This window comes from Botrytis sinoallii (assembly GCF_014898435.1).
Source record: "Botrytis sinoallii strain Bc 23 chromosome Unknown BSIN_003, whole genome shotgun sequence".
NCBI classification, from domain to species: domain Eukaryota; kingdom Fungi; phylum Ascomycota; class Leotiomycetes; order Helotiales; family Sclerotiniaceae; genus Botrytis; species Botrytis sinoallii.
The window spans coordinates 1,903,211-1,928,512 of record NW_024066030.1 but is presented as its reverse complement, the minus strand read 5'-3'; the positions used below and the strand labels follow the sequence as shown (position 1 = coordinate 1,928,512).

General features: G+C 43.6%; 5 protein-coding genes across 5 annotated transcripts; 2 read left to right on the top strand and 3 right to left on the bottom strand.

Annotated features, from left to right (window-relative positions):
• Positions 1–370: 370 nt before the first annotated feature.
• On the bottom strand, positions 371–1,748 carry EAF02_002267 (uncharacterized protein; the record flags this gene model as incomplete). The annotated part of the gene is made up of 4 exons (XM_038898315.1): positions 371–984; positions 1,063–1,104; positions 1,274–1,475; positions 1,623–1,748. The coding sequence occupies 4 exons, from the start codon at positions 1,746–1,748 to the stop codon at positions 371–373; spliced, it is 984 nt and encodes a 327-aa protein (XP_038762007.1).
• A 4,197-nt stretch (positions 1,749–5,945) lies between these two features.
• Positions 5,946–13,675, top strand: EAF02_002266 (uncharacterized protein; the record flags this gene model as incomplete). Its single annotated transcript, XM_038898314.1, has 4 exons — positions 5,946–6,378; positions 6,429–6,594; positions 6,642–7,391; positions 7,444–13,675. 4 exons carry the CDS (start codon positions 5,946–5,948, stop codon positions 13,673–13,675), a joined length of 7,581 nt encoding a protein of 2,526 aa, XP_038762006.1.
• A 2,151-nt stretch (positions 13,676–15,826) lies between these two features.
• Positions 15,827–17,038, bottom strand: EAF02_002265 (uncharacterized protein; the record flags this gene model as incomplete). Its single annotated transcript, XM_038898313.1, has 1 exon — positions 15,827–17,038. One exon carries the CDS (start codon positions 17,036–17,038, stop codon positions 15,827–15,829), a length of 1,212 nt encoding a protein of 403 aa, XP_038762005.1.
• Positions 17,039–18,459: 1,421 nt separating this feature from the next.
• On the top strand, positions 18,460–20,976 carry EAF02_002264 (uncharacterized protein). Its single transcript, XM_038898312.1, has 5 exons — positions 18,460–18,892; positions 19,000–19,094; positions 19,148–19,630; positions 19,700–20,061; positions 20,134–20,976. Exons 1-5 carry the CDS (start codon positions 18,640–18,642, stop codon positions 20,729–20,731), a joined length of 1,791 nt encoding a protein of 596 aa, XP_038762004.1. The 5' UTR covers positions 18,460–18,639; the 3' UTR covers positions 20,732–20,976.
• Positions 20,977–21,258: 282 nt separating this feature from the next.
• EAF02_002263 (uncharacterized protein) lies at positions 21,259–24,178 on the bottom strand. The gene is made up of 3 exons (XM_038898311.1): positions 23,009–24,178; positions 22,435–22,947; positions 21,259–22,320 (listed from the first exon to the last, which is right to left on the bottom strand). Exons 1-3 carry the CDS (start codon positions 23,483–23,485, stop codon positions 21,646–21,648), a joined length of 1,665 nt encoding a protein of 554 aa, XP_038762003.1. The 5' UTR covers positions 23,486–24,178; the 3' UTR covers positions 21,259–21,645.
• Between the last annotated feature and the right edge of the window lie 1,124 nt (positions 24,179–25,302).

Below are 25,302 nucleotides of genomic sequence, written 5' to 3'. Positions count from 1 at the left end.
ATTGCCATACAAATGTTAGGCCTTTGCATTAAAAGTATCCTTTAGAAGTCCTAATGTATGGGCCAACAAAAAGATTTTGCAAATTCGTATCTGGGCACTGTTCACGCGTAGTTCATAGGAGACTAGGTTGCCTGATGTCACTACTTCAAGCTAGAACTTTTATGATATCATTTTGTACCGGGGTCTTACCCGCAATATGGGGTTTTCAAGAGATCCTTATGATTGATTACATTGAGATTATGATAAAGTCGGTAAGTGATGTTTTTCAATACATAGTCTAAAGCTTCGAAATGTGTCCGGAAACAGGAGACACTGTGTTATCACTTTGTGTCAACTTTTTCGCTGATTGGGAGCATGCCTTGGACTACACCTAGAATCCTTTTCCTAACATCACTGTCTCTCCACCTCCATACCACAACTGGCCTCTCCTACAATCCAACCCCTTTTCCTGTCCTACTACCCACTCTCCATCCTCATTTCTGGCTATCCCCTCACGTGGCCAATACTCCTCTTTGAGCCATAGATTGATTTCCTCAATCAAGTCTATCCAAGCCTGTCGCTTTTCAGGCGTATCGTGATCTTCCTGCGTGAGAAATCGTCCAACTGTGATATGTGAACTGGGGACTACGTAACGGGAGTCAACAGAGATACCCGTAGATCGGGCAATGGTAAATAGAGATTGGCGAAGATGGTGGTAGGTGAACGCATCGTCTTGGGCAGTCCTGGGATTGCGAGATGATGGCTCAGCATTTGAGGTAAGCGATTCTCCAGCTGCCGGAAGAAAAGACAATGCAACTGCGGCGGCATCATAGGACAGTGTGGGCTTGATGAGACGTGCACGATGTTGGAGAGGATAGTCGGTCATGGTTGATATGGTGGATGTACCGAGTTGGTTAAGAATGGAGGTTATTTCTGGAGAGGTGAGGGAATGGGTTATCTCAAGTGCAGTGAGATGGCACTTGAGCTGGGGCATGAGCCAGAGCTCTAAGATATAGGTCAGTGTCAGGGACAATATAGGTATTTTGAGATTAGAGGACAAGAGTAGGGTAGGTTGCCACATACTCGGAGCCAAAGCAAGTAGCTTTTGTTGAATCGTCCCAACCACTACATTATGGCAAGTCAGTTTTGCATGTCAAAAGACGACTCTGGGGGATGAGGAGTCAAAGCTGTATTGAGGAGTACATATACAGGTACATCAAAGTGCATTTTTTTTAAATTCAGGAGCATAATTAGGTAGCAAGGAATTAGGATTGAGTTAACAGATTAAGCTTACATGCTTTAATATGTTGGGGAGGACGCGCCCAGAATACCAAGCAATGTCTAGGATCCTCAAAACCAGGCTCAATATTGGGATTCTCTAGCTTTTGCAGAACGGTATCCAGTATCATTTCTTGGAAATCAGGAGCCAGTATCTTTGCCTTCTGTTGGGCGTTGCGAGTTTCTCGATGAGTTGCATACTTAGCTTGTATTTCTGCCTGAAGGGGGAATCAGTCTAAAATGTGCGAACCGAATATCGTGAGTTTTTCATGTATGTGTTCAAGATTTGTATGTTACACCCAAATATAATTGTAGCGTGTTTGATCTGATGGGATATATGGTGTTGAGAGTAGAAAAGTAAATACCGGGTCATCGTGGCATGCTTCGATCAAAGCATCATATGGGTTGGCATATTTCGCAGTGTCAATACCTGACAAATCCTCGAATTTGTTCAAAGAGTCCGCCGAGCCAGCGAGGGTTACAGGAGCCATTTCTATCTTGGGCAAGGGTAGAAGTCTTGTGTGCAGGAAAGGAAGAATAGTTGATAAGTGTAGCAGTGGTTAATTTCCAAGTAACGATTGTCTCTTGGAGCTATTCAGGATTGAAACTTCTCTTGAAAAATTCATGAGCATTTATAAGTGGGATACATACGATGTATAATCATGTGTTTGATCTGTCATATACGACTGTCCATGAAGTGAAGTAACTGGGGTAGGAATTAGCTTCGGAAAGATCCGAAGTGACCTCTGGAAGCTCGGGCCCCTATCTCTGCTATTTGGATTTTGTCAAACCTTTTAACATACTTGCAACCTTTTCAGTCAAACAACTCGAAGCCAATGCTCTAGGCAACAATTATCACCACTTGTATTGCTCCTGTTATATATCGTTTAGCCTAAGAAAAGGCCAAACTCTGAACATCAGCAACTTGTCTGAAGAGGGTCTTTGCCTTTCATATCCAAGATGACACTTGTGAATTTAAGAGACAAAGAAGTGGAAGTTCATCAGTGTTTTGACCAGTTTCCCTTATTGCTGGGTGATATCAAGCACTGTCCACTCTGAATACATCTTCTGATGGCTCTCTCTTCTTACATTTCAGGATATTCTTGCAAAATGGGAATGTGGGATTTCATGCTCATTCACTTACCATCGGCTTTTTGGATTTTTCTACCCGACAGTTCCAGACTTCCTCAAAGTTTCGAAAATATGGAGAGCTCACTCTTTTAGTTATGACCTTTTAGCAGGCGTCTGGTTGAAGCAAACTGATCCTCTTTACCTTGTTGATTTCAGGTTATCATCCCCTTAGGCATTTATGCTATTGCCATACCTAAGTGGTACTTGATGCAATTTATATCTGAAAATGAAATAGATTACCTTGGGATGTTGAGCCCTAAATGACGGTATCATTCTATAGGACGCTCAATCGCTTCTGGAGATGATTCATATTTCCCTCACTTCTGTTGTCACATATATTGTCAGAGGTATAATTTCATGTGTGGGAACGTTTCTCTGAAGTCACTTCACCCGGCCTTAACGAAAATCAAGGATGCTCACTCTTTGAAGCTTATTAGAATCATTCTTTTTCCTGCTGCAGCTTTGCAATACAGTCAAACTTTCTCCCTGAAGGGATCAGTCAACTATATCGCGGTATCTACCATTCCTCATCATACATCGGATTCTATCTCATACGATCTGAGCCAAGAGACTTACATAGGTCTACACACGTTCTCGTCAGCCCCGGAGCTTTCTTTTCAGGGGCTCTTTATCCGTGGAATTGATCAAATGCAACTGTATCACGCTAAAATCTAATTCCAGCGAACACACGGCTGCGTCTTGGCCGCTAGTTGAGGATGCAAAAACTTCTTGTTGCTCGCAAATTATACACCTCTCTCAGTGGGTCATTGTATACCCATTAATTTGCAAAAGTTACGATACTCGAACGCTAAAGCTTTGGACTTCGTGCAAGGACTAGAACTATTGCAGCCACTACACTCGAACTTAGGACACTCGACCAAGAATCCTCGCCAGTTCACATGAGGTCCTCGATATGACGAAAATTACGGTGGAAATGATGGATTGGGAACCTCAAACCCGCTTTCCCCCACACTACCTCGCAGTTGCGACCACTAGGTCGTAGGAAATTACAGCTTGACGGAAACACAAGACAAAGCGGACGCCTTAATCCCAAATCCGGTATCTTTTTTCTTGTTCAATGAAGATTCGGACGTCTGTCAGCATCTTGGGAAAACATGGAGCAATTGACATCATCCTGTCAAATCCTTGACTTTATAGATCACAGAAGGAAATACAATCCAAGCACCTCGTTACGTATTTCTTTGCATATCACCGCTAGCATTACTAGCCAAGTGAAAATCCTCTCTGGTGGCCTCACAGAATTGCGGCACCGTGGTGTATATCATAGTCATACACCTTCTGAGCCGCCGCTCGATGGATTCCACTCTTGCCAATTTTCATGAATAGGAATAGATTGCATGAACGAACTCATGACTTCGAGACCTGCTATAGCTTGGCGAACTCAATACTTTGGCATATTTGTTCAAACACGATAGAAGCGACAAGGTAATGAATACGAGATAATAAAGACCTGCACTCCGCAATTTTAGGCACAAAGAGTAGACTCATGGAAGAGGAGCTTAGTAGCTTTTTGTCATCTAGTCGTTTCCCCTATGATAATATGGGCTTTTCCAGCTGGCATAGACAATTCAGGTCCACCAAGTGGCAAGCTTGAAAGGAAACAGAAGGATGGACAAACTTCCTTACTGGATTGCCCCTCCTGCTCCAAGCCAACTGAAGATAAATCAAATAAACTTAGGCCAACTAATACAGAAAGATTGTTAGAAAGGAAAGAGTTTATTGACTGGTCCATTCAAAGTAGTCAGGGCTTATTGTTTATTTACACGTTATGTGGTGGGTGTTAAGCAAAGACAATACGTGAAAGGTGTCATGCCACTTGTCATCCCATGCAGGCTTCTTTGAGAGATCACCTCAGCTATTTGGCGTTGGACATCCACGCCATTGGGTAGTTTTAAGGGAAAATCTACAAAGGAGTCTGTCATTATAGATGATGCAGTTTATTTCCCAAAGAGTGGATGGGTAACCACATCACTTGTAGTAAAGTGGTGGTGCTTATTCGCAAGTATATTTACCAGGCGCACTACAAGTGAGGAGATCGAAAGGCCCTTCACAAGAACTGATCCACCTGTATAGCCATAAGATAGAGATGCGTCGAAAACCACCATTGTAAGATCGTGGTCTGAAGGCATAGCTGCCTCGAAAGCTGATGGTGTTATGCCAAAGATAGGTAGGACGCACCTGCAAATCCTAGTTAGAGCCTAGATCGTTGATCTCGATTGAGATCTACTGGATCCGATTAGGCTGAGGTATTGCCCATGGTTTCGATTATAGTGCTGCAGTGAAGGTAGAAGGTAGGTAGCTCGATGAAAACTTGGAGATGAGATTGGTCGCTCGCAGATGCAGAAATTATTGGTCTAGCTCTTCCTTTGCCGCCCATGTCATTGTTTTTCTTATTGGTTGTTGACTCGGCTTCAATCAGCTTCAATTCACCCGGAACCTCAGCCTAGGGAATTATTGAAGGTATACACTCACATGCGGTAACTATTCCTCAAGCAATAGTTTGCTACTTCGAAGTTTGATTCACCTCAAATCATTGTCTGCATACCAGTGGCTGTCTTCGGATGAAGCTAAGCAAGAAGAACATGAGCAGTATCAAACAAAGGGCAATAATATCAACCAATTAATAGGTGAGCAAGAAACTTTAGCTAAAGGCGGTCAATGCAAATCGCTACTGAGCGGGTGCGATCGGGCACATGGCTCGCTTCAGTTGCTAAAATTCTTCCACTCACGGGCGATTTCAAACACACAAACACAAGCAAATTCCCACCTTCGACATTTTCACCAGGAAAATCTCCTATAATTCAAAAATTTCTACACAACTATCATTGATTTTTTCGATCCTCAGTCAAGCCACAAGAAACGTTGAAGCTAGTTATCCTTTGCTTATGGGTTTCTGCGACTCTTTCACATAACGCATCGTCCTCCAGCCCTCCATTTTGCAAATATCTAAGCAGTCACCGACTGAGTCTCATCAACAGTATCACAAAATCATCAGGCTTAGATTCTACGAGATACCATCACAGCAGGCCTAGTTCCTTCCTTTGACAACTGGAGAACAACACAGCGTACCTAGGTAAGTCATTTCTGTCTTCATACATTTTTCTCATTACGTCTGATTCCGCTCACACTCTCCTGCTTCGGCATCAATCAACACCTTTTTACTACATTTTTTAAAAAATCGTCCCTTGCCCTCCACGTTACAAGGAACATCATTTCATCATATTGTTTGCATTTTCTTTGCTTCTTCGCACTTCCCAAATGTCGCATCTGCCTTGAGCTCTGCCTCTTCCCTTTCTTAACCATTCTCATCCAGCACCATCACTACCTTCAGTTCACAGATTCTAGCTACTTGTTGTAAAGATACACCTTGTACGCTACTTCCTAAACCTTGAAGAGAGTTCTTTTGAAAAGCTCACCATTCACCATTTCTCATTCAATCCTCTCTTATCGGTCGTGGTATCCTCTCTCTACTTCTTAAGGAAAGCATTATTTAATCTACGTTGGCTAACCAGATTTTATCAGATAATCTGCTCAACATGGTGAAGGAGCGCAAAAATATGGCGAAGAAGCGTAAAAACACGGTGAAGAAACGCCAGAAGAATTCGCGCTCTGCACCATTAGCTGGAGATGAACTCGATTATGACGAGGAAGAGGGCAGTGGTGGTATCGAATCAGACGACCAAGCCCCAAGTCTTTCTGATGAAGAAAATAAGGGTACAAAGTCAAAAGCTCCAAAGACGAGAACCAATGAGAACAAGAGATGGGGCACTCTTTCCTACGCGGAGGGAACCAACTCAAGTCTTCCTCCACTTACCACTGCCGCGGAATTTTTGGAAGGCTTACTTGACAAATTGTTGAGCGGGGGATTCAAAAAAGTTATCGAGCATCTCAATGGCCGGCCTTTGCGCGTCGCCACCGCATGTTCTGGCACTGAAGCACCCATCCTGTTTTTGAAGTCATTTTCCGAAGGTATTATCTTAAAAGATCTTTTCCAAATAAATTCTAATCATGAAATCTAGGCTTAAGGAAAAGAGGCTACAACTTCGAAATCGAGCATGTCTTCTCATGTGAAATTGATCCGGCTAAACAATCTTACATTCGTCGAAACTTCCCTGGCGTTCCTATTTTACGTGATCTTACAGAAGTCTTTGAGTGGGAGCTTAACCCTGAAAAGATAGGTTTTATGTAGGTTGAACCATTCGAAATTCTTATTTCCGGCTAACATGTTATAGGACTACCGCTTTTGGTACAACCCATGCGCTTCCAGCGCCGGGTACAGTTGACGTCTTCATCGTTGGTACTTCTTGCACCAGTTATTCCAATTTGAACAACCAAAAGAGTATGGATTTGGAGAAAGACCAAAATGAATCCTCGCGCACTTTCCGCGCATATGTTTTGCTTACTGAGTATCTAAAGACAAAGATTGCTATCAGCGAAAATGTCCAAGGTGGTCCTTTCCTGGCTATGATTAAAATGCTGGCCAACCATGGTTATGTTGGAGGCTCAGCAAACGTCGATAGCAAACATTATGCCATTCCCCAAACTCGCCAACGCGGCTATCTCGTTGCCATCCCTATATCCTCTCTCCGGGAACTTGAACTTATACTAAAGTACCAAGATCCAAGCACATGGAAATTTTTCTACGTTGCCATGAGAGCCATGTGCTCGCGCGAAGCTAGCAGTCATGTTGAGCAGTGGATGGAGCCATCTGATTCGAAACCACTCCGGGCTCAGGTTGAATTCCAGGTTGAATCACGTTCGGTCGCAAAGTGGGATACGTGCTATACGAGGCATTATGATTATCGTGTCGTACAGGGCTTCGGTCCTGGTAAGCCTATTACCGATTGGCGCAGTACGGGTAACTTTTATCATCCCGATCATTGGCCCCGTAACCTCAAAGGCTTTGTAGAACGTGTTCACGACGTTACTGATATCAGCCATTTGCGTGGCGTATGTCGAGGTTATGATGACCGTTACCTCAGGTAAGCCTAATGCTATCATATTTCTGTTGCAACATACTGATAATTTGCCTAGTCGAAACATCGATTTGTCACAGAATGTTTATATCCAGCATGATAACGTGAAGTGCGGTCTCATGCCTTGCTTGACACCAAGCGGTGTCATGTGGAATACTGCACGTGGTAGCAAGCTTAGTGGTGAAGAATATCTTCGCCTCCAAGGAATTGATACTGATAGTCTTGAACTTGGTGGTATTTCTCAACAAGACTTGAGAAACCTTGCTGGAAATGCGATGACAATCACAGTGGTTGGAAGTGTAGTGTCGTATTCGCTTCTTGAGTTCTTCGCAATGCTCACTCCAGGCGACGGCGTCAAAATTTCAGTCCAGGACACAGTGACAAAGACTTTCCGTGGTGGAGAAGACATGCTCAGCTCATATGAAGATATTGCAGTTGTTCGAAAGCCTCTTACTGTTGGAGAATGTATTCATCTCGTTAGGTCTTCTGCGAAATACTGCTATTGCGAGGCACGGACTGATATATCACGATCGGCAATTGTCAAATGCAAGAACTGTGGGCATGTTTCATGTACTACCTGTGGGATTAAGCCGCGCCATGCCTACGAACCTTTGGACCAGCATCCCAAGGGAATTATTTCTCGTATTTCGCCTTCGTCCGTCGAGTTCAATATTGCTGCACGTCTGCCAATGATAATTTCAATATCGGGATTGTTCGCCGCGGACTGCCAAGTGTTATCGATCCTCGAAGAGGTTGCCACAGGTGACATTGATCATAATCAATGGGCTGCCTTGCGCATTCCTTTTCTAAAATGCCTCCAATCCACAGTCAGGTTTCAGACGCCAGTTCGATCTTTTGCTTGGAATTTTACATGGCTTTCGGAGCACGCCAGATTGGAGTTATCCCTTAGCGACAAGAAGATTCAATGGATTCTATACGCTCTTCCACCTCCTTCGACTGCTGTTAATAGTTCGTTGAGGAAATATCTTACAAAGTTTCCTCTCGCAAGAACAGTTCCTATTTACACATCTGCTGACAGCTCAAGAAGCATTTTCGATTGCACATGGCAGATATGGCAGCCAAAGATTCGCACCGCCAAGGCGACTATTAACTATGGCGGTGAACTTATCTTTACTTTTGAAAACTCAATTGGTCTTCCTGCCTGGAAAGGAGATCTTATATTCTCAAAGATGGCCATTCAGATCCCAGACGATCAACCCACGTTCAAGGAAATCAACGGTGTTTATCGAGCACATCCGGAATGCCAACAGGCTTTTAATAGCTATCATTCTAAGCAGGGCACTGTCGGAAGAGACAATCACATGCATTTTTTCTATGATCATGAAGGAGGCTCAGGGGACTGGAACAAGCATGGATTCGTCTTCACTCACGATCAGACACGCAAAGAATGGGGAGTATACAGACAAATCGTCGCTGCGCTTTGCACCTCGTGGGAACAGCCCATAGCAAAAGAGATCAAGGAGGGTGTTTATCAATGTGGAGATACCATTTACGAAGATCTTCCCTCGCTAAGAAAAGCAATGAGTGAAACTGTCGAGATTACCTCCTTTGGGAGCTGGACCACAACACCCAAAACCATCAGTCCTATGGCTACCAAATTGTCTGACAGGTCTTCTATGGTTGTCTACGAGAAGCTCAACTCCTTGAATCCCAAGCTTCTTCTCGAGACTGATTGCAAAAACATGCTTAGTGCATTTTCTTGCAAAGCATACACGAATCTAATACCTACTTATTGGGAACCAGATCATTGGATCAATGTAACCAAGCAAAACGGTACTCAATTTTTCAAGGATTGTTTCCACCTGTTAGCTCGTGGCTTAGTTACTCAAGGAACTGATGAGGCCGTTCCACCTTGGATCCCGTGCAACAAACAGGGCGACTTTTCATGTCGATGTGACGATTGTGCACCACCCAAGCCAGATATGCTATGGTGTTTGAAGAGAAATGGCCAAAGAATTCAACAAGCACCATTCGAGAATCCACCAGCAGCTGCGATCTTTGAGACTTTGATAAAGAATGCGCCACCATCAATGCAGCAATGGGTCAGATTCCTCAATAAAGATGGCTTCTTTCAATTTGAGTATCAATTCCTGATCAACCCCGCGGCTTTGTGTCATCAAGCGGCCGGGATTCTTAATTTGTTTCCACGTCCAGAGATTCCTGTGCATCTTTCATGGCGATTCCTTCCTGGAGCTTGGGGGAGCAGTAAATTGCCAACGCGGGTGTTTTCATATATCAATACAGAAACATTAAAGATGTCAATACAGCCACCTACGTTTGTTCCAGGAAAGAAGCTCCGCAATGAGCAACTCAAAACCCTGGCATGGATGGTAAATCAAGAGAGGCACCCACCTTCTTTCATGGAGAGAGAGGTTGTTGAAGCTTGTCAAAATAACTTGGCATTCAGACTTGAGAGCCGAGCTTCTAGAATGGTAGAACACCGTGCTGGACTAATTGCTGCTGCTGTTGGATATGGTAAGACCATTCTTGCTTTTGCTTTAATGAGCAGGCAGCGTCATGTAGATCGCCTATGGGCCAACTCCCCTAACACCAATGGCCTAATTCCAGTCAAAGCAACACTGTGTCTGGTGCCAACGCATCTAACTCTACAGTGGAGAGGTGAGGCATGCTTGTTCTTTGGCTATGACGCTAAGGATGATGCAAGAATTGTAACACTCAGAGCATATACAGACGTCAAGGCTCTGACTGTTGAAGATGTTCGGAGAGCAGAGATAATCATTTGCAGCTCTGCCCTTTTCGATAATGAAGGGTACTTGAAACTCATGGCCAAGAACGCTGGAGTTGTTAACTTGGCTAAAGGCGCGACTGACAGAGCCAAGGAAGCTTGGTATCTTAATGCTCAGGCAGAGAGACAGGAGCTCTTGGCTTATCTCTTGGAAAGACTCCCAATGGAAGTAGATGAGACCGAAAATGCAGCTTCCGCCCGAAACGCTCAAATTATCAAAAACTTCAACAAGAAGACCTTTCAAAAATACAAGAAGAATGTTGCAGATGCAGGAGTTAACGAGCCACATATCCCTTCAATGCGGCGTAAGGGTGCAGAACTTGTTAAATATCTCATGGAGGAAGCGAAGAGGGATTTCAAGGGCAGGGGCAAACCTAGAACCAACGTCTTGATTGATGAGGCAGATGCTGAGAAGACGTTTGAGTTCCACTACTTTGAAGAAGACTGTGTTGATGGTCTTACTGGGGTATGTTTGTCAGATTTTGCCTGGTCTCGGTGTGTCATAGATGAGGTGGGCTACATAACCCGCAGGAACATGCAGGTGGCTATATATTCACTGACAGCTCACTCCCGGTGGGCCTTGTCAGCAACACCTGACATTACTGATTTTAAATCAACCTCAAAAATTGCCCGGTGCCTTGGCATCAATCTTGGTGTCGACGACCAGGAAACGATCCGCAATGATAAGAATTTGACTAGTACGGAAAGGTTTTTGTCCTATGGACCTGACGCTTCGGCAACCTGGCATTCTCAAAGGCTTCAAGTTGCACAGGAATTCTGCGATACTTTCATCCGCTACGATGCAAAAAAGGGAAATGGGCAATACAATCGTCTTCATCGTTTCATCATTTTGCCATTTGCCACAGCACAATTGGCATCTTACCTCACTATAAAAGCCGATGTTATTAACAAGAGTTACATGATGCCAAGAGCTAAAGCTAACACCATTCGAAGTTCAGTCAAAATGGAAAACTCAAAACTGTATGGTAAGGATACAGATGGGAGATTGAGATTGACCAAAGCCGCATCATTCTTCCCGGAGCACGCTACAAAGGATATAAAATATAAACTAAAGACTATCAAAGACTTGAAAGCATCTGCGCTCAAAGAAATCAACACTGCGAAAGACTATCTGCGCCGACAGATGGAGTTCCTCGACTATATGTTGACAGAGAAAACGATCAAGAAGGATCCTGAAATAGTTCTTAGATATGAGAACTGGGAAATGCAAGTTTTGGGCGGATTCCGTTACCCCGACCCTGACGCTCTTCTTGACATCTTCCAAGTTATCAAAGGCGTTCGAACGGCAAAGGCTAGTAAGACCAGAGATGACTTTTACTATGAAATCCCTGATCCTGCTTATGGTCGCCGTGTCTGGCCTTCTCTAACCGACAAAGTCTTACACAACGGTCGAAAGATGCTTGGCCTTATTGCCCATTTTAAAACAGGACTCATCGAAGTGCACAAAACTGCTATGGACCTTGTGCAATCCAGAGCGGATTATCGCTATTATAGGTCTGTAGGGCAGATTGACCGAGCTGGCAGTATGACACCTATGGGGGATCTCACATGTAACTTTTGCAACAAGAGCTCGCCTTTGAACAAAGCTGTTGTTCAAGGTAACTGTGGCCATATCTTGTGCTCGAAATGCAACAACATCTTATCGGAAGGCAATTGCCCAATCGAGCACTGTGGTGGGCAATCACTAGATGACCAAAAGTACTTGGCGTTATCCTTGTATTCTTCAGCTGGAAAATTTCTCGAGCGCAAAGAACCAGGAACTGAAGACGACGAGCTTTCTCAATTCTGGAACAACCCAAGTGTTCGAGTCGACAAGCTGACAGCTATGCGTTCGATCTATTGGAAGCACGATGACGGCGAGAATAAATTCATAGTATTCAGTCCTCTACCAGAGTTTTTAGCCATAGCCCAGAAAATGATGGAAGCTGATGGTGTTCCTTGTATCAACCTGAAGGGCAAAAAGAAGGATGTCGCTGATTATCTTGAAAACTTCAAGAATAATAGAGGCATGCGATACAGAGATGATAAAAAAAATGTCAAGCCCAAAACACCTGCACAAATCAAAGCTGCAGAAACTAGAGCTGCAAAAGCAAAAGCTTTGAAGGATGCAAAGCTTGCAGAAGCGGCTAGTGTACCGGTTGATATTGACGCTATTCCTGATGACGCTAATACTATTCCCATTGATGCTAATGCTATTGAAGTTGATGCATCACCACTTGATGTTGATGCTATTCCTGGTGATGCAGCACCAGCTTCTATGGAGCTAAGCATTCGGGTTAATCCGATTTCTCAAATCCCCCAAAAGAGAAAGAGGAAAGCTGTAGCTACAAATGGTAAAGCTATCGAAGTTGAAGCAAAATCTCTTGGTGTTGCACCAGTTGATAGTGACGATACTCCAATCAAATCTACGTCAGCTTCTGTTGAGACGAACATTCAGGACAATCCAGCCTCTCAAGGTCCCCAGAAGAGAAAAAGGAACAATTCTGTCGACGACACTCATATGGGTCCTGTTTCCAAAGTTCGACGTGTTGTCTCACTAGATTCGGTTAATCGAACTCCAGTTGCTTCAGGTTCCGCCCCTATTCCAGATTTTCAAGGTGCTTCGGTCGTTCATGGAGATATGATGAGCGGTACAAATCCCGATCTTGATTTATCCCGTACCGAGTGGAGAGCCGAGCTTAATACTAATTCTGAGCCCGGTCCTTCTGCGCCAGGTCCTTCTGCACCAATTGTAACACGAACCCCTTGCTCAACTCGTTCTGTAACAGCAAATCCTCATTTAAGCGCTGAAGATTACATGATGACGACTGGATTGGGATATGAGGTTGATCATGCTGGCACCATTATTTACACGGATCAGGATAGCCCTATTCAAGCCCATGAACTCGTTGATGATGACAATGTAGTTTATGATGCTCCTCCACCCTCATTCCCTGTCCCAACTCACACTCGTTCGGCAAAAGAGACAAGAAAGGCTATAAAGGCATGGGTGGCTAAAAACAAGAAGGTCGTTAACTATCCACCACTTGATTTTTCCGAGCTCGAAGACATTAAGGAAGCCGCTGCTCCCGAAGTCCGGATATGCAATTCTCTCTCGGATGATTTGCCTGTGGATTGGGCTCGCGTTGGTAAGGAGGCGTTTGATCCTGAAGAATTTGCTGAGAATCCTGATCCTACCGCTCGTATCTTGTTCCTCGACATTGCCGATGAGTCTGCTGCCGGATCCAATTTAACTGTCGCTAAGCATATCATCTTCTTGACTCCTTACTATGCCGAAAAGCAAAAGTACAATTCTTCAATGACTCAGGCAATGGGTCGTGCAATTCGTCATGGTCAAGAACTAGGTGGCACTGTGACTGTTCACCATCTACTTGTTCAGGACTCTGTCGAGACTGACATTGCTTACGAGCTTATGGACGATCAATTTCCAGGAAGGGTCAATGCAACGGAGTTACTTGCTAAGCACAAATCTAACATTGAGCCTGCCTTTTTCAATAGATAAGCTATGCTGGTTGGCCTGTTTTATTTGTCTATGGTCTTTCTCTTAGTTGGTTATGTTCAAATCACAATTGTACTATGCAATATCAACTGGTGCACGCTAGAGCATGTGTGCATGAATGCCGTTTACTCAATCTGCATACCTCAGACTTCAAGTCTTGCTCGCTCACTTCCTTTGGTCAAGGTGGACCAGAGATGTATGGATTTCAGATTGAATAGATAATTCATAATGATCTGAGAGAATTTTCCTTTTGGGGTGGCTACTTCGATTCTCATTTATTTGTTCTTGTAGGGGATTGGTGGATTGTTTCACGAGTGATAGTGGGGAGGGCGGTGGTAATGACTTCAGTGTTCTTCGAAATAGGAGTTTGTTTCTTACTTGTGGTGGATAGCATAAAGTCTATGACTTTCTCTATTAGTTCTCAAATTGGGGTTAGTTAGTTTTTTCTTCGACGTATGTCGTTGACTAGTGTTAGGATGTCTCATTTCTCGACGATGAGAAAGGGTCTAGTTATTTCTTTTTTTCTTCTTCTAGATGTCATAAGACTTCTGCCAGTCGCATTAAATGCCTCCAACAGAAATAGTATAAGAACAATGGAGTTTTATACCAAGCAGAACCGACTAATTCTACAATTGTGAATCTTATGTTTGAAGTAATGTGATGTGAGATGATTTGGCTTGTAACTTAACCTATGGTGTTGACTTGAACTACTGACTAGTCTATTCCAACGTTGTCATAGTATGTTCATCGAAATTTCTCGGGATAATTCGAAGAACGAAGTAATTCGGTATATTCTAGACCATGTATTCGGAAGGGAAGAGAATACCAGGGACAATTAAGCTCTCTGCATAGGTAGTTGTACTCGAATAGCCTTCAAAATGTAGACAGACAAAAGTATACGTAATGCTTGCTACGATATATGATCTTGTATATCATCATTATTTCGAGATGGCTTCCAGCTCGGGATGTGGGCCGCATACCTAATTAAACGATGTAGAACATAAAATTATCATAAATATCTCTAAATACATTCGCTTAAACTACAAAGTCGCCTGTTTCTATCTCCATGGAGTTGGTTCTTGAACATGAATAGTTACTTGAGAGGTGAGTGTTAGAAACGAGGAATACTTCTTCTATCCCTTGTTTTTCAGCTTTTTCTTTGGTCTACACGCGAAACATATTTTCCCTATGTTTTAAAGCCTGTGTGGAAACTCTCTGTTATAGATCTTGATGCTTCGGAGAGGTTCTATTCACAAGACACTATATGAGAGATTGAGCATCTACATAATTGAAAACAGATTATCAAATAAATTACGATATATAAAGATTGCCGATACGTTCCTACGAATACACAGTTCATCGAAAACAAATACTCCGGACGGTACAACAATCAAACACGATACCATCAATCTCCTCTCCACCCACGACCAGCAATTTCACAGAGCTCTTTTTTTTGTACGTAACCCCGTCCTCCTAACCCTCCCCTTTCCATATCAAAAGTTCCTCCACTTTATCACTGCTAACTTTCATTCCGGTCCACAGTCCACACGTTCCCCTACAACAGTTATCCACGATGCAATGCATTTTCTGCGACGCCTGTGTCTTCACTGGGCATGAGACCTGCCACCTATGCGGAGCCTATATTCCGGCGGACAGGATCATTCAGCGCGTTAGGATCACCGAGCAACCTGACAAAACTGTGGCGATAGAGCACGAGAAGAACGTGGAATTGTGGCAACCCGTTTCCAAATCGGACACGGAGGAAACGGATGATAAGCCATGCATGGTGGTAGAAGTCGACAGATCTGGATCACTTGTTTCTGTGGTCATGAATGAGAAATATGTGCGTGTCTCAATGAGACATAAGGATGCCAGCTGCCCGGCGAAGTATGGACCCGTTGAGAAGGCCGAGTTGTGGAACGTCTCTGGAACGACAATGTGAGACATTATGCAACGCTTGCGGGCTGATGCTGCTTGGTTGCCACATGGGTCGGTGGAAGGTATGGAGATGGGAGGAGACTAGGAGGGAAACGAGGGTGAGATATGGAATGAGGAATCTGTGGGGGCAAGGGTGAAAGTTTTGGTTGCGGGATGAGAGTTTTCGTTTTGACTCTTGATAGACAATCAATGTTGGATTGTTGATTATGACTCTGACTACTTTCCCCTCTTCAAATTTTCTTTCTCTTCCACACTTAGCTTATTGAATTCTGCCAAGATTGTCTCATTTTCAGCAAGCTTTTCCTCTGCTACCTTGGCTCTGTCCTCTGCTGTCTTTATCCTATCCTCGATCGCCTTCTTTTCCGCTTCCGTTTTCTCTATGCCCTCTCTTTTGAGTTTCGCCAACCATATAACGCTATTTAAGGATTTTTCTGCGGAATAATGGGGGATACTTGGAGATTCCCAATGAAAAGTTCTGTTGTAAAATTTGACCGATTTATTAAAAATGGCAGGGGTTACGTCTTTAAAAGCGTTGTAAAATGTCGCCGCGAAAGTTTTCGCCGCTTCTGAGGGCACTACGTTTCTCCTTGCCAATGCCTCTCTCAGCGCTCTCGCCCATTGCTTACTTTGAAGTCTTTCCAGCTCCTTCAATTCCCACCATTCTGGAAGATAACCCCCATGCTCCCAGTCGATGATCCCACTCACATGCTTATCTTTCACCATAATATTCTGCACGTTTAAATCCCCATGCGTGAGCACAAAAGGTCCTCCAGGCTTGATAAGAAGGGAATATTGTTCCATGAGATGATCCTTACGAGATTTATCCCGAATGCTCGGTTCCACTCGAGCCCACCATTCGTCCACATCAGACGTCCAAAAATGCAAGGCCCCTTGAGGACCGAAAGTTGAGTCTCTTATCAGCGAACCATCTGGAGCTTGTAGTTTATCTGATGTAAATTTACGTAGTTGTACAAGATGGTCCGCGACTTCGTCAGCAAGGACTACTACCTCGTCCCATAAAAGTTGGGGCCCAATCTTCTCCAACGATTCACCTGGAACCCTATCCATGAGAAAAAAATTACTTGCACGATCCGACCAATGCTTCATATTCTTTGCCACAGGAATCGTCGAGTTTTCGTCCAAGAAATGAGTCATTGGATATTCAGGGCCTAGGTAGTGATCACCGAACCTGTTATTATCAATAGCCACTTCTTTCAAAATGTATTTGTCGCCAATTGCCCATACACCCCCAGGGCCGGAGTGGCCAAGCACTTTAACAGTGCTGATGTAACTGCCGTGAAGCGCATTTGTAGCGGTGAATCCACAATTCTGGCATATCAAGAGATCTGGAGATTTTGGACGTTTCGCATGATGCTCCCTCGCCTCTTCCTCTGTAGTTCCTCGAAAGGGTGTATACTGTCCTGGCATTTTCCTGTATGTATTGAGGGGCTTGAAGTGATTCGGTGCACGGGCTTCGATGCGAAGACTTGATAGTGATATGCCTGATTACAACAGTACAGATGGATGATGACACTTAGGTGTAGAGTATGAGGAAAAGGCAATCAGACAAATAGGTTCTCAAGGATAAAGAAGTATTATTTTATGTAACCCCACTATGTGAAATAAAGTTGAATAATGAAAATGTCTTCTTTCATATAAAGGTAGAAGCTTTACTACTAGTGTACACGATCAATTCTCCACCCAATTGCTGATGATTTTTGTATATCCCGTGTTGTTTTCGAATGGATTTTCTACTGAATGAAAGAAAAGGGATGGAAAGGAACTTATTGCATTGAATAGGTAGGTAGAACAAAGGAGATGGTAAAGATCTCGATTGGAATGAACATCTACCGAAGACGAATGCCATTTTAATTTCGTTGTATAGGAAGAATAAAGGAGACCTCGGGATTCACCATAGAAGAAAGAAACTCGATTTCAATGCATCCCAATGCATCTGTACATGTGTAGGCACAATGGTAGGGTTTCGAATTAGGTTGATGAAGGATTCGATGATTATGATCTATCAAGAAAGTTGTATAAGGAACCTTGGTACGATTTTATTCTGGAGTAGCTTAGACACTACAATGCTTCCTGTAGCTTCTTTATTGTGTTTTGGGAAACATAGGTATATACACATCCTTTGAACTTACATTAGACTTCTTCGCGTAGGCAGTATTGGATATCATAGCAGTGCTTAACATCGTTGATGGATGGAAGCTATAGCTTTGGAAGTAGGAGATTCCGTATAAAAATATCGAGAAAGTAACTTTACTTTGCACGCCCACGGCTCTGTGTTGATTAATGCTCCTCGCTATGTTCTGATGATAAAACGGGAAACGGAAAGGATTTATTACAGCACTAGCCATCAAGAATTGAAAGAGGAAGTGGCAAATAAATCAAAGTTTTGAATGCTCTTAGATAATATCTTCGAGGAAGTCATGATATAACGATGCCGTGAAAAAAAGGGGTTGATTAATGACCTTATCATAAGGAAAGAAAGGACGCGTTCCCTACCTTATATAAGATCTTGCCTTCAGAAAGTAGCAGCGATGAAGCTTCATTGATCCATCTCGAATACCACAAGTCTCTAAATACTCCCATTCATCTATAAATCATGTATATGATGATGTATTGATGATATTGACGTTATGGATAGTGGAACGGACATGGAAAATGCAAGATTCCGGCTTAGAAATATCCGTCCCTCTCGAGAGCCCCTGACCGATTGCGGGTCTCGGCTGCCGGGTAAGGTTATGGTATACAATCTTACCAATCATCTTGATATACTTTCCATTCCTCATTTTCCGTGAATATTCGCAATCTTTCTAATATCAATGGGATTGTAAAACCTTTCATCGACGCAAGTATCAAAACGAGAATAGCTCCAAGACAAAGAGGTTGCGCTTTATCGCTGTCGTTGAAAGTAGAATTACCATACGAAATCAAGGTGGTGGCGAGCTGACTCATCAAGAAACCCATCCGCCGGATCTCCGCTTGAAGGTAACATAAACAGATAAGGGAACGACGAGATGGGAGGAAATGGAATCGCGGGAAAACGCCACGGGAATGGAATAAGTGATGAGCGAACTTCATTGCTCGGGCATAGAGAGAGAAGTGATCGGGTTGATGGAGATGAAGATAGATTGACAGACGGGCAAAGTGGGGGAGACGATACCATCAGCAATGTCGAAGAAGAAGATGAGGATAAAGCAAATCAACAAGTTGGGAAGTTTAGAGCTATATTGATCAGTATCAGTGTATTTGGATTGGTATTTCTTCAAGGTGAATTGCTCTCCTATAGCTCCGGGAGTTTTTGATTGGAGATGAATGATCTCTCTCTCTGTCTCTCTTGGACTGAACTTCATATACTAACGCAATTATACCCACAGCCTCAAACATGTCCGGAATATCAACCACACAGTCCAAAATAGCAGAAGATCTCAATTCATTTGCTGAAGCAAGTTGGTTTACATCCACCTACCTCGTAAGTCATCCTTCCCACCATCAAACAATCACGCCCTTACATCTAGCCTTCAGATCGCCCTGTCTTCCATGTCACCCGTGGCCGCTCGTCTGGCCCAGATTTTCTCTCCGAGGAATTGTATCTTAACCGCCGCATTCCTCTTTTCAATCGGGGGTATCGTCACCTCACAAGCTCCAGATCTCAAGACCTTCCTCATCGGAAGAGCCATAAGTGGGATCGGTGGTGCGGGTATCATGACGATTAGTTTCATCTTGATCTTAGAACTCACCACCAAGAAGCGAAGGGGCATCTTCATCGGACTTGCAAATTCCGGATTTACCGTGGGTGTATCGCTTGGTGCAGTGGTCTGGGGAGCTTTATTGCCCGCTGTAGGCTGGAGAGCTCTATTCTTGTTCCAATCACCTCTTGCTATCCTTTCGGGAATAGGAATTTATTTCAGTATCCCAAAGAGTTTTACTTCTGGACAGAAGAGCATTGATGGCGCATCGATTACTTCCAAACTTGCCAAGATTGATTATCTCGGATCGCTTTTTCTCGTAAGTACCAAATGCTCACAACACTGTACCTATGAAGCATGGGACTAGAACTCATACTAAACCTTCCAGGTAACAACCATAATTCTCTTCCTCTACGGTCTCTCCTCGCCCCAAATCGAATCGCTACCCATCCTCTGCTCTCTCCTCACTCTCATCCTCTTCCTCTACATCGAGCTCAAAATCGCCACCGACCCCATCATACCCATTGCGGTTTTGAAATCGCGCGGCGCTCTCCTCTCCTGTATTTCTCAGCTGGGAACCATGGCTGCAAGATGGACCATTCTATTCTACACGCCCGTCTACGCAATTTCTATCCGCGGCTGGTCACCCGCTTCCGCAGGCTCTATTCTCATCCCTACCAATCTGGGGTTTGCCCTGGGTGGCATCGCAGCCGGCGCATTCCATATCAAACGAGCAGGGAGTTTCTGGCTGTAAGTTCCCTTCATCCTTCTATATAAAAGAATAAGGACAAGAAAAAGAAATTTCTAACCTCCCATCGGCAGACCCTCCATCCTCACTCTTCTCTTCTTCTCCACCACCCTCCTCTTCTTCTCCTTCCTCTCCACCCCCACCACTCCCACTCCCCTCTACCTCCTCCTCGCCCTGCTCAACGGCCTCACCATCGGCTCCGCCCTAAACTACACTCTCGCGCACCTTCTCCACCTCACTCCCCCCTCCACCCACTTCATCTCCACCTCCCTCCTCACCACCTTCCGTGGTTTCGCCGGCTCCTTCGGCTCTGCCATCGGCGGCGGCGCATTTATCCGAGTCTTGCAATCCCAATTACGCGAAGGATTCTCACGCAATGGGGGACTGGAAGGAAGAGAAGAGTTGGTGAGGAAGTTACTAGGCAGTCCGGCTCTCGTGGGTCAATTAGAGGGAGTGGAGAGGGAAGTGGTGATGAGGGCTTATGGAGAGGGCTTTCGAATTTTGTGGCTGGGCGCGGCGGTGTGTGCGTTTCTGATGGTGGGCGTTCAGGCGGCGACGGGGTGGGATAGTCCTGAGCAGGGAGATGTCAAGAGGCAGGATAGATTGGAGGTGGGAAATGGGTTGGGGGTTGGGAATGAGGTATGGGAAGAGGGAATGGAGGAGGGTGTTTAGTGGGTTGTTGATTGGTTCGTTCATTGGCCCGTCTGTTTGTTGAATGCGAGTTGTGTTAGAATGGAGTTTGTATATAGATAGATGGGTATGTACCTAGCAGTTTAGACGAGTGCTTTGTTTAGATAGACCCGTCATGATAGATCGAACTACATGTACCGTAGAAGTAAGTATATAGATTGTACAACGATAAACAGAGTATACAAATAGAATTACTACATTCTCATCTCGATTTATTATCAAATGAAATATTATTCCCGTTTAATACTTATATTTGTTTCTATTACTTGTATTTTAAGAGATTATATACTACTTTAAATCATTCAAATCATTAGATTTTCAGACTTACCAACACCTTCAATACTTCGATACAAGCCGGAAACAAGAGGTTAGCGATATATATATATATATATATATATAGATGATAATATTATTATCAATTTTTTCTTATTATATTTATAATTTTTTTTTTAGATGAGATTGATTCTACTCCACTCCACTCTACTTAAGTTAATGTACAGATTACTCTCTCAAAAAACCCTCAGATCTCTAAAGAGCTTTCAAATTCTTATTCAGATATCTTTTATCAAATTTAATATTTCGAAAGCTACGCAGTATGAGTATCGGTATACGTACCTGACAAGTCCTGAGTAGTATTAAAAATTATTATAAAGAGTATTAGTGAGACTGTCGTTATTTTTAGCTACGAAGGGGAAAAAGCTCGTCTTTCTAAACACTTAAATCCCTAGGTTGGCTAGTACTGTTCCAATCATAATCCTAATTCCATCCCAATTGCCAATTCCCAGTTCTATACCCCATCTTGATCATTACTTCGTATCCGGTTCATTATATGCAAGAAATACCATTGAAACCACATCTCCTCTAATACATCCCCCATCATTCAATAATCCAATCTATCAAACCAGATCATCTTCCCTTCCTATCGCTACCTTCCCCTTTTCCATTCTTTTTCCTTCATTATCACCTCCATCATCACCCAGTTGCATTTCCACCTCTCCACCCACAGACCCTTTTCCGTCAATCGCATCCCTCCACCCCTTTCCCCACCTAACAGCCGCCCAAGTCGCCGCACTACTAACCACCAAGAACCCCGCACTAATCGTCGAAAACCAACCTACCCCAATTTTCTCCACTGCCGGTAGCACCGTCGCACTCCCCGTCGCCGCAAACAAATATCTAATCATATAATTCCCCGCAATAACCTCCGCACCATTCCTCTGCATCACATCCAAACAATACGTATTCAGACTTGGAAAACAGAAAAGTTGAGCCACCCCTTGCAAGAACATCATGATAACGGGAAGCGGAATACCGCCAAAATCTTTTTCCACAGACCAACCATAGAGGAGCATGCAAGCGGGGATGACGATGCCCATAAAGGGGAGAGCGGAGCGGAGTCGATCTTCCGGGACGCGAGTCCCGCGGATACGGATGTATTTGTTGGTTATGTGATCAGAATAGCGACCGCCGAAAAAGGTTCCGAGAATGTATCCCATGCCTGGGGCGAGATAGAAAAGACCAGATTGGATGGGGGTGGTGAGATGGAAGCGGGGATTAAGAACATAGCGAATCTGTGAAGTTCGAATCTTAGTTTTGTTCTTTACTCTGCTATGATTACCCAGAAGAAAGAGAGGTGAGGTAATATCATATCTTATTATACAAGTATGAGGAATAGGAGAACTTACAGGAGTCAAAAGCGAATACATATTCCACACCAAACTACTACTCGCCAAGGCCACCATAATCAAATTCGGATACTTGTAAAGTTTGATGACTCTCCAAGGATTCAGCATTCCCCACAGTACTCCTGCTTTCCTCTTCCAACTCATCCCAACCAATTCATCCTTCTTCATTCGATGAATAGTTTCGGGTAGCAAGAAATAAGCTCCAATCACAGCACATGCGGCCAATGCAGTTTGCAGCCAGAAAATTACACGCCAAGATTGGAATGTGACAATTATACCCCCAATAAAGGGCCCGAGTGCGGGCCCGATAAGTGTACCAGAAAGAAACCAACCCATTGCAGTTCCACGTTCCGTTGGACGATAGATATCCCCGATACAAGCTGCGCCGATAGTGAGAAACGAGGTTCCTTGAAAGGCCGTCAGGATACGAAAGATGAAGAATGCAGGAAGATTAGGAGCGAGCGCCGTGCCAATTGAACAGGCTGTAAAGAGCGAGGAGGTTATGAGGGAAATCTAAGATTCTTTAGTATTCTCAACAACATATTCAATTCAAGCAAATGAACTAGAAGCGTACCCATCTCCTCCCATAAACCTGACTCAATGGTCCCCACACCAATGGACTCAATCCCATAAACAACATATACAACGCATTACTCAAATTGATAATGGTACCGGTACTATTATACGTATTCGCCACCTCTGGCACCGCTGCCAATACCGTAGTACTGCTAATTGGAGCCAAGAAACTGCAAAAGGAAAGCAGAGCCACGATAACGAGTTTGCGATTGGGAGGAACGCGGTCGTAGATAGCATCGGGGATGGAGATATTAGAATACGTTTGTTGGATTGGCGCATCTTGAGTATTGGAGATGTGCGAAGCGATTGGGGCTAGATTCGAGGGTGGCTGTTGGGAAGGAATGGAGCTACTTGTACTGTGAATAGAATAAGTATCGGATGCTTCATGTGAAATGGTCGGTTCGTCTTTTTGGCGAGGAGATAGTTGTCCATGTTGGCTCGTTGATGGATCATGGTGGTTCAGACTTGAAGCCATAATTGGAATTGGATATTAAAGAGAGATGTTTAGGTATAATATTGAAATATACGTCATCCGTCAAAAAGCAAGCGAAGGATATATGAGAAGAACCCTTGCGGATCATAAAAGGCAATCGAATGATTGAAGCAAAGAACTAACAATTGATCCAATTGATCCTGGTGATCGTAAGAACGGCGATTGATCCAATTGAACTGAAAGTCTCCCAATTCCCAATGGATCCAAAAGGAACGAAAGACTCGGGGTACATGTATATAGAGAGAGGGGAGAGAGAGAGAGAGAGAGAAAGAGAGGGGAAAAAGACGGAGAAACAAAAACAGCAACAGAAACAGAAGCAGAAACAGGAAAGAAAAAAGATTTCAATCCCTCCCCATGAGCATGAGCATGAGCATGAGTCAAAGACCGGCAAACCTATCGTACATACTCGATCGAGAACGTACCACACCTACTTTTCCCCTTTGCCCTTTGCCATTTGCCCTTCACTTTCCCATTCCCCTCATTCATCCCACGAGCGAGTGAGTAATAAGCAATTGCTATCGCACCATGCCATAGGTGACACATCCTATCCTATCCTATCCCATCCCAATCCATCCCAATCCAGCCCAACCTATTCCCCTTCCTCTCCTAGACCATTCTCTCTGGCCGATAATCGGCTTCCCTAGACCTCATTCCCAAACATTTCCCACCTACCGCTCAACCTACCGCTCCACCTCCCCAGCAAACTTCCCAACCTTATCGACATTCCAATTTTTTGCACACACACTTTTACAAAAGTAGTTTAGCTGTTGATATCACGTGACTTAAAAAGCTTAACCTGCATATCCAGGAAGTATACAAGTGATGTGATTGGTCCAGTTGGTTCAATTGATTTTTTCCTACCTTTTGACTCGAGTACTTGACCCACTAAATATACCTAGTCACGGCTAGTATTGCAGAAAGTGGATATGCCGTTTTTCCGAATCGACTTTTCCATGTTATTGCCGGATCGATTATCCCATTGCACTTTCCATCTTAGGACAATGAGTATCGCTCTAGAGATCGAGCTCTACAAGAAGTATTTCTGGCCCACGAAAGTCACGAAAGTGACATTCCAATGCATATGTGATACAGAGAAGAGTCACATACGATAGTTTGATAGATGTTTAGGTAATTGTCTTTTAGTATCATATCATTGGTCTTCTTGTATATATGTCCAACTAGTGTCTATTTGTGGGTGGTGAAAATATACATCCATACATACATACATACATACATACATACATATACAAACCTACCTAGATACCTACACACACACATACCGTATACATATACATATACACATCCGAGGAAAGTCCATGTAATAAGTCATGAATGTCGGCGTTTTATCTATATGTATGTATGTATGTACAATCTACAATTGATCAGCATTCATACCACCTATCTACCTACCATCCATACACATGACAACTTCCATCAAGTATACCTACCTCCCCTCAACTCCCATCCAGTACACATACACACAACACAACAAGAAGGAACCAAACGACAACTCAATCAAAGCTCTTAATAAGTAGATGATACGACAAACTACTCTCATGTCCTCGAAAGTTATTTGAATACTCCATATACTCCTCATACTCCCTAGATTTAATAATAGAATCTGCCATAGGATCTACCTTCAATTAATAGATAGATCTTTAGCCCTTCTAGACAAGGTTCTATAATGGAAGTGGAAGGCTCGAATCTAGTCATCTCAGACTTGGTAGATATCATACTTTTGATCTAGAATCCAATATAGAACCTACCGTAGATTCTAGTATACCATAGAGTCTCTCGCA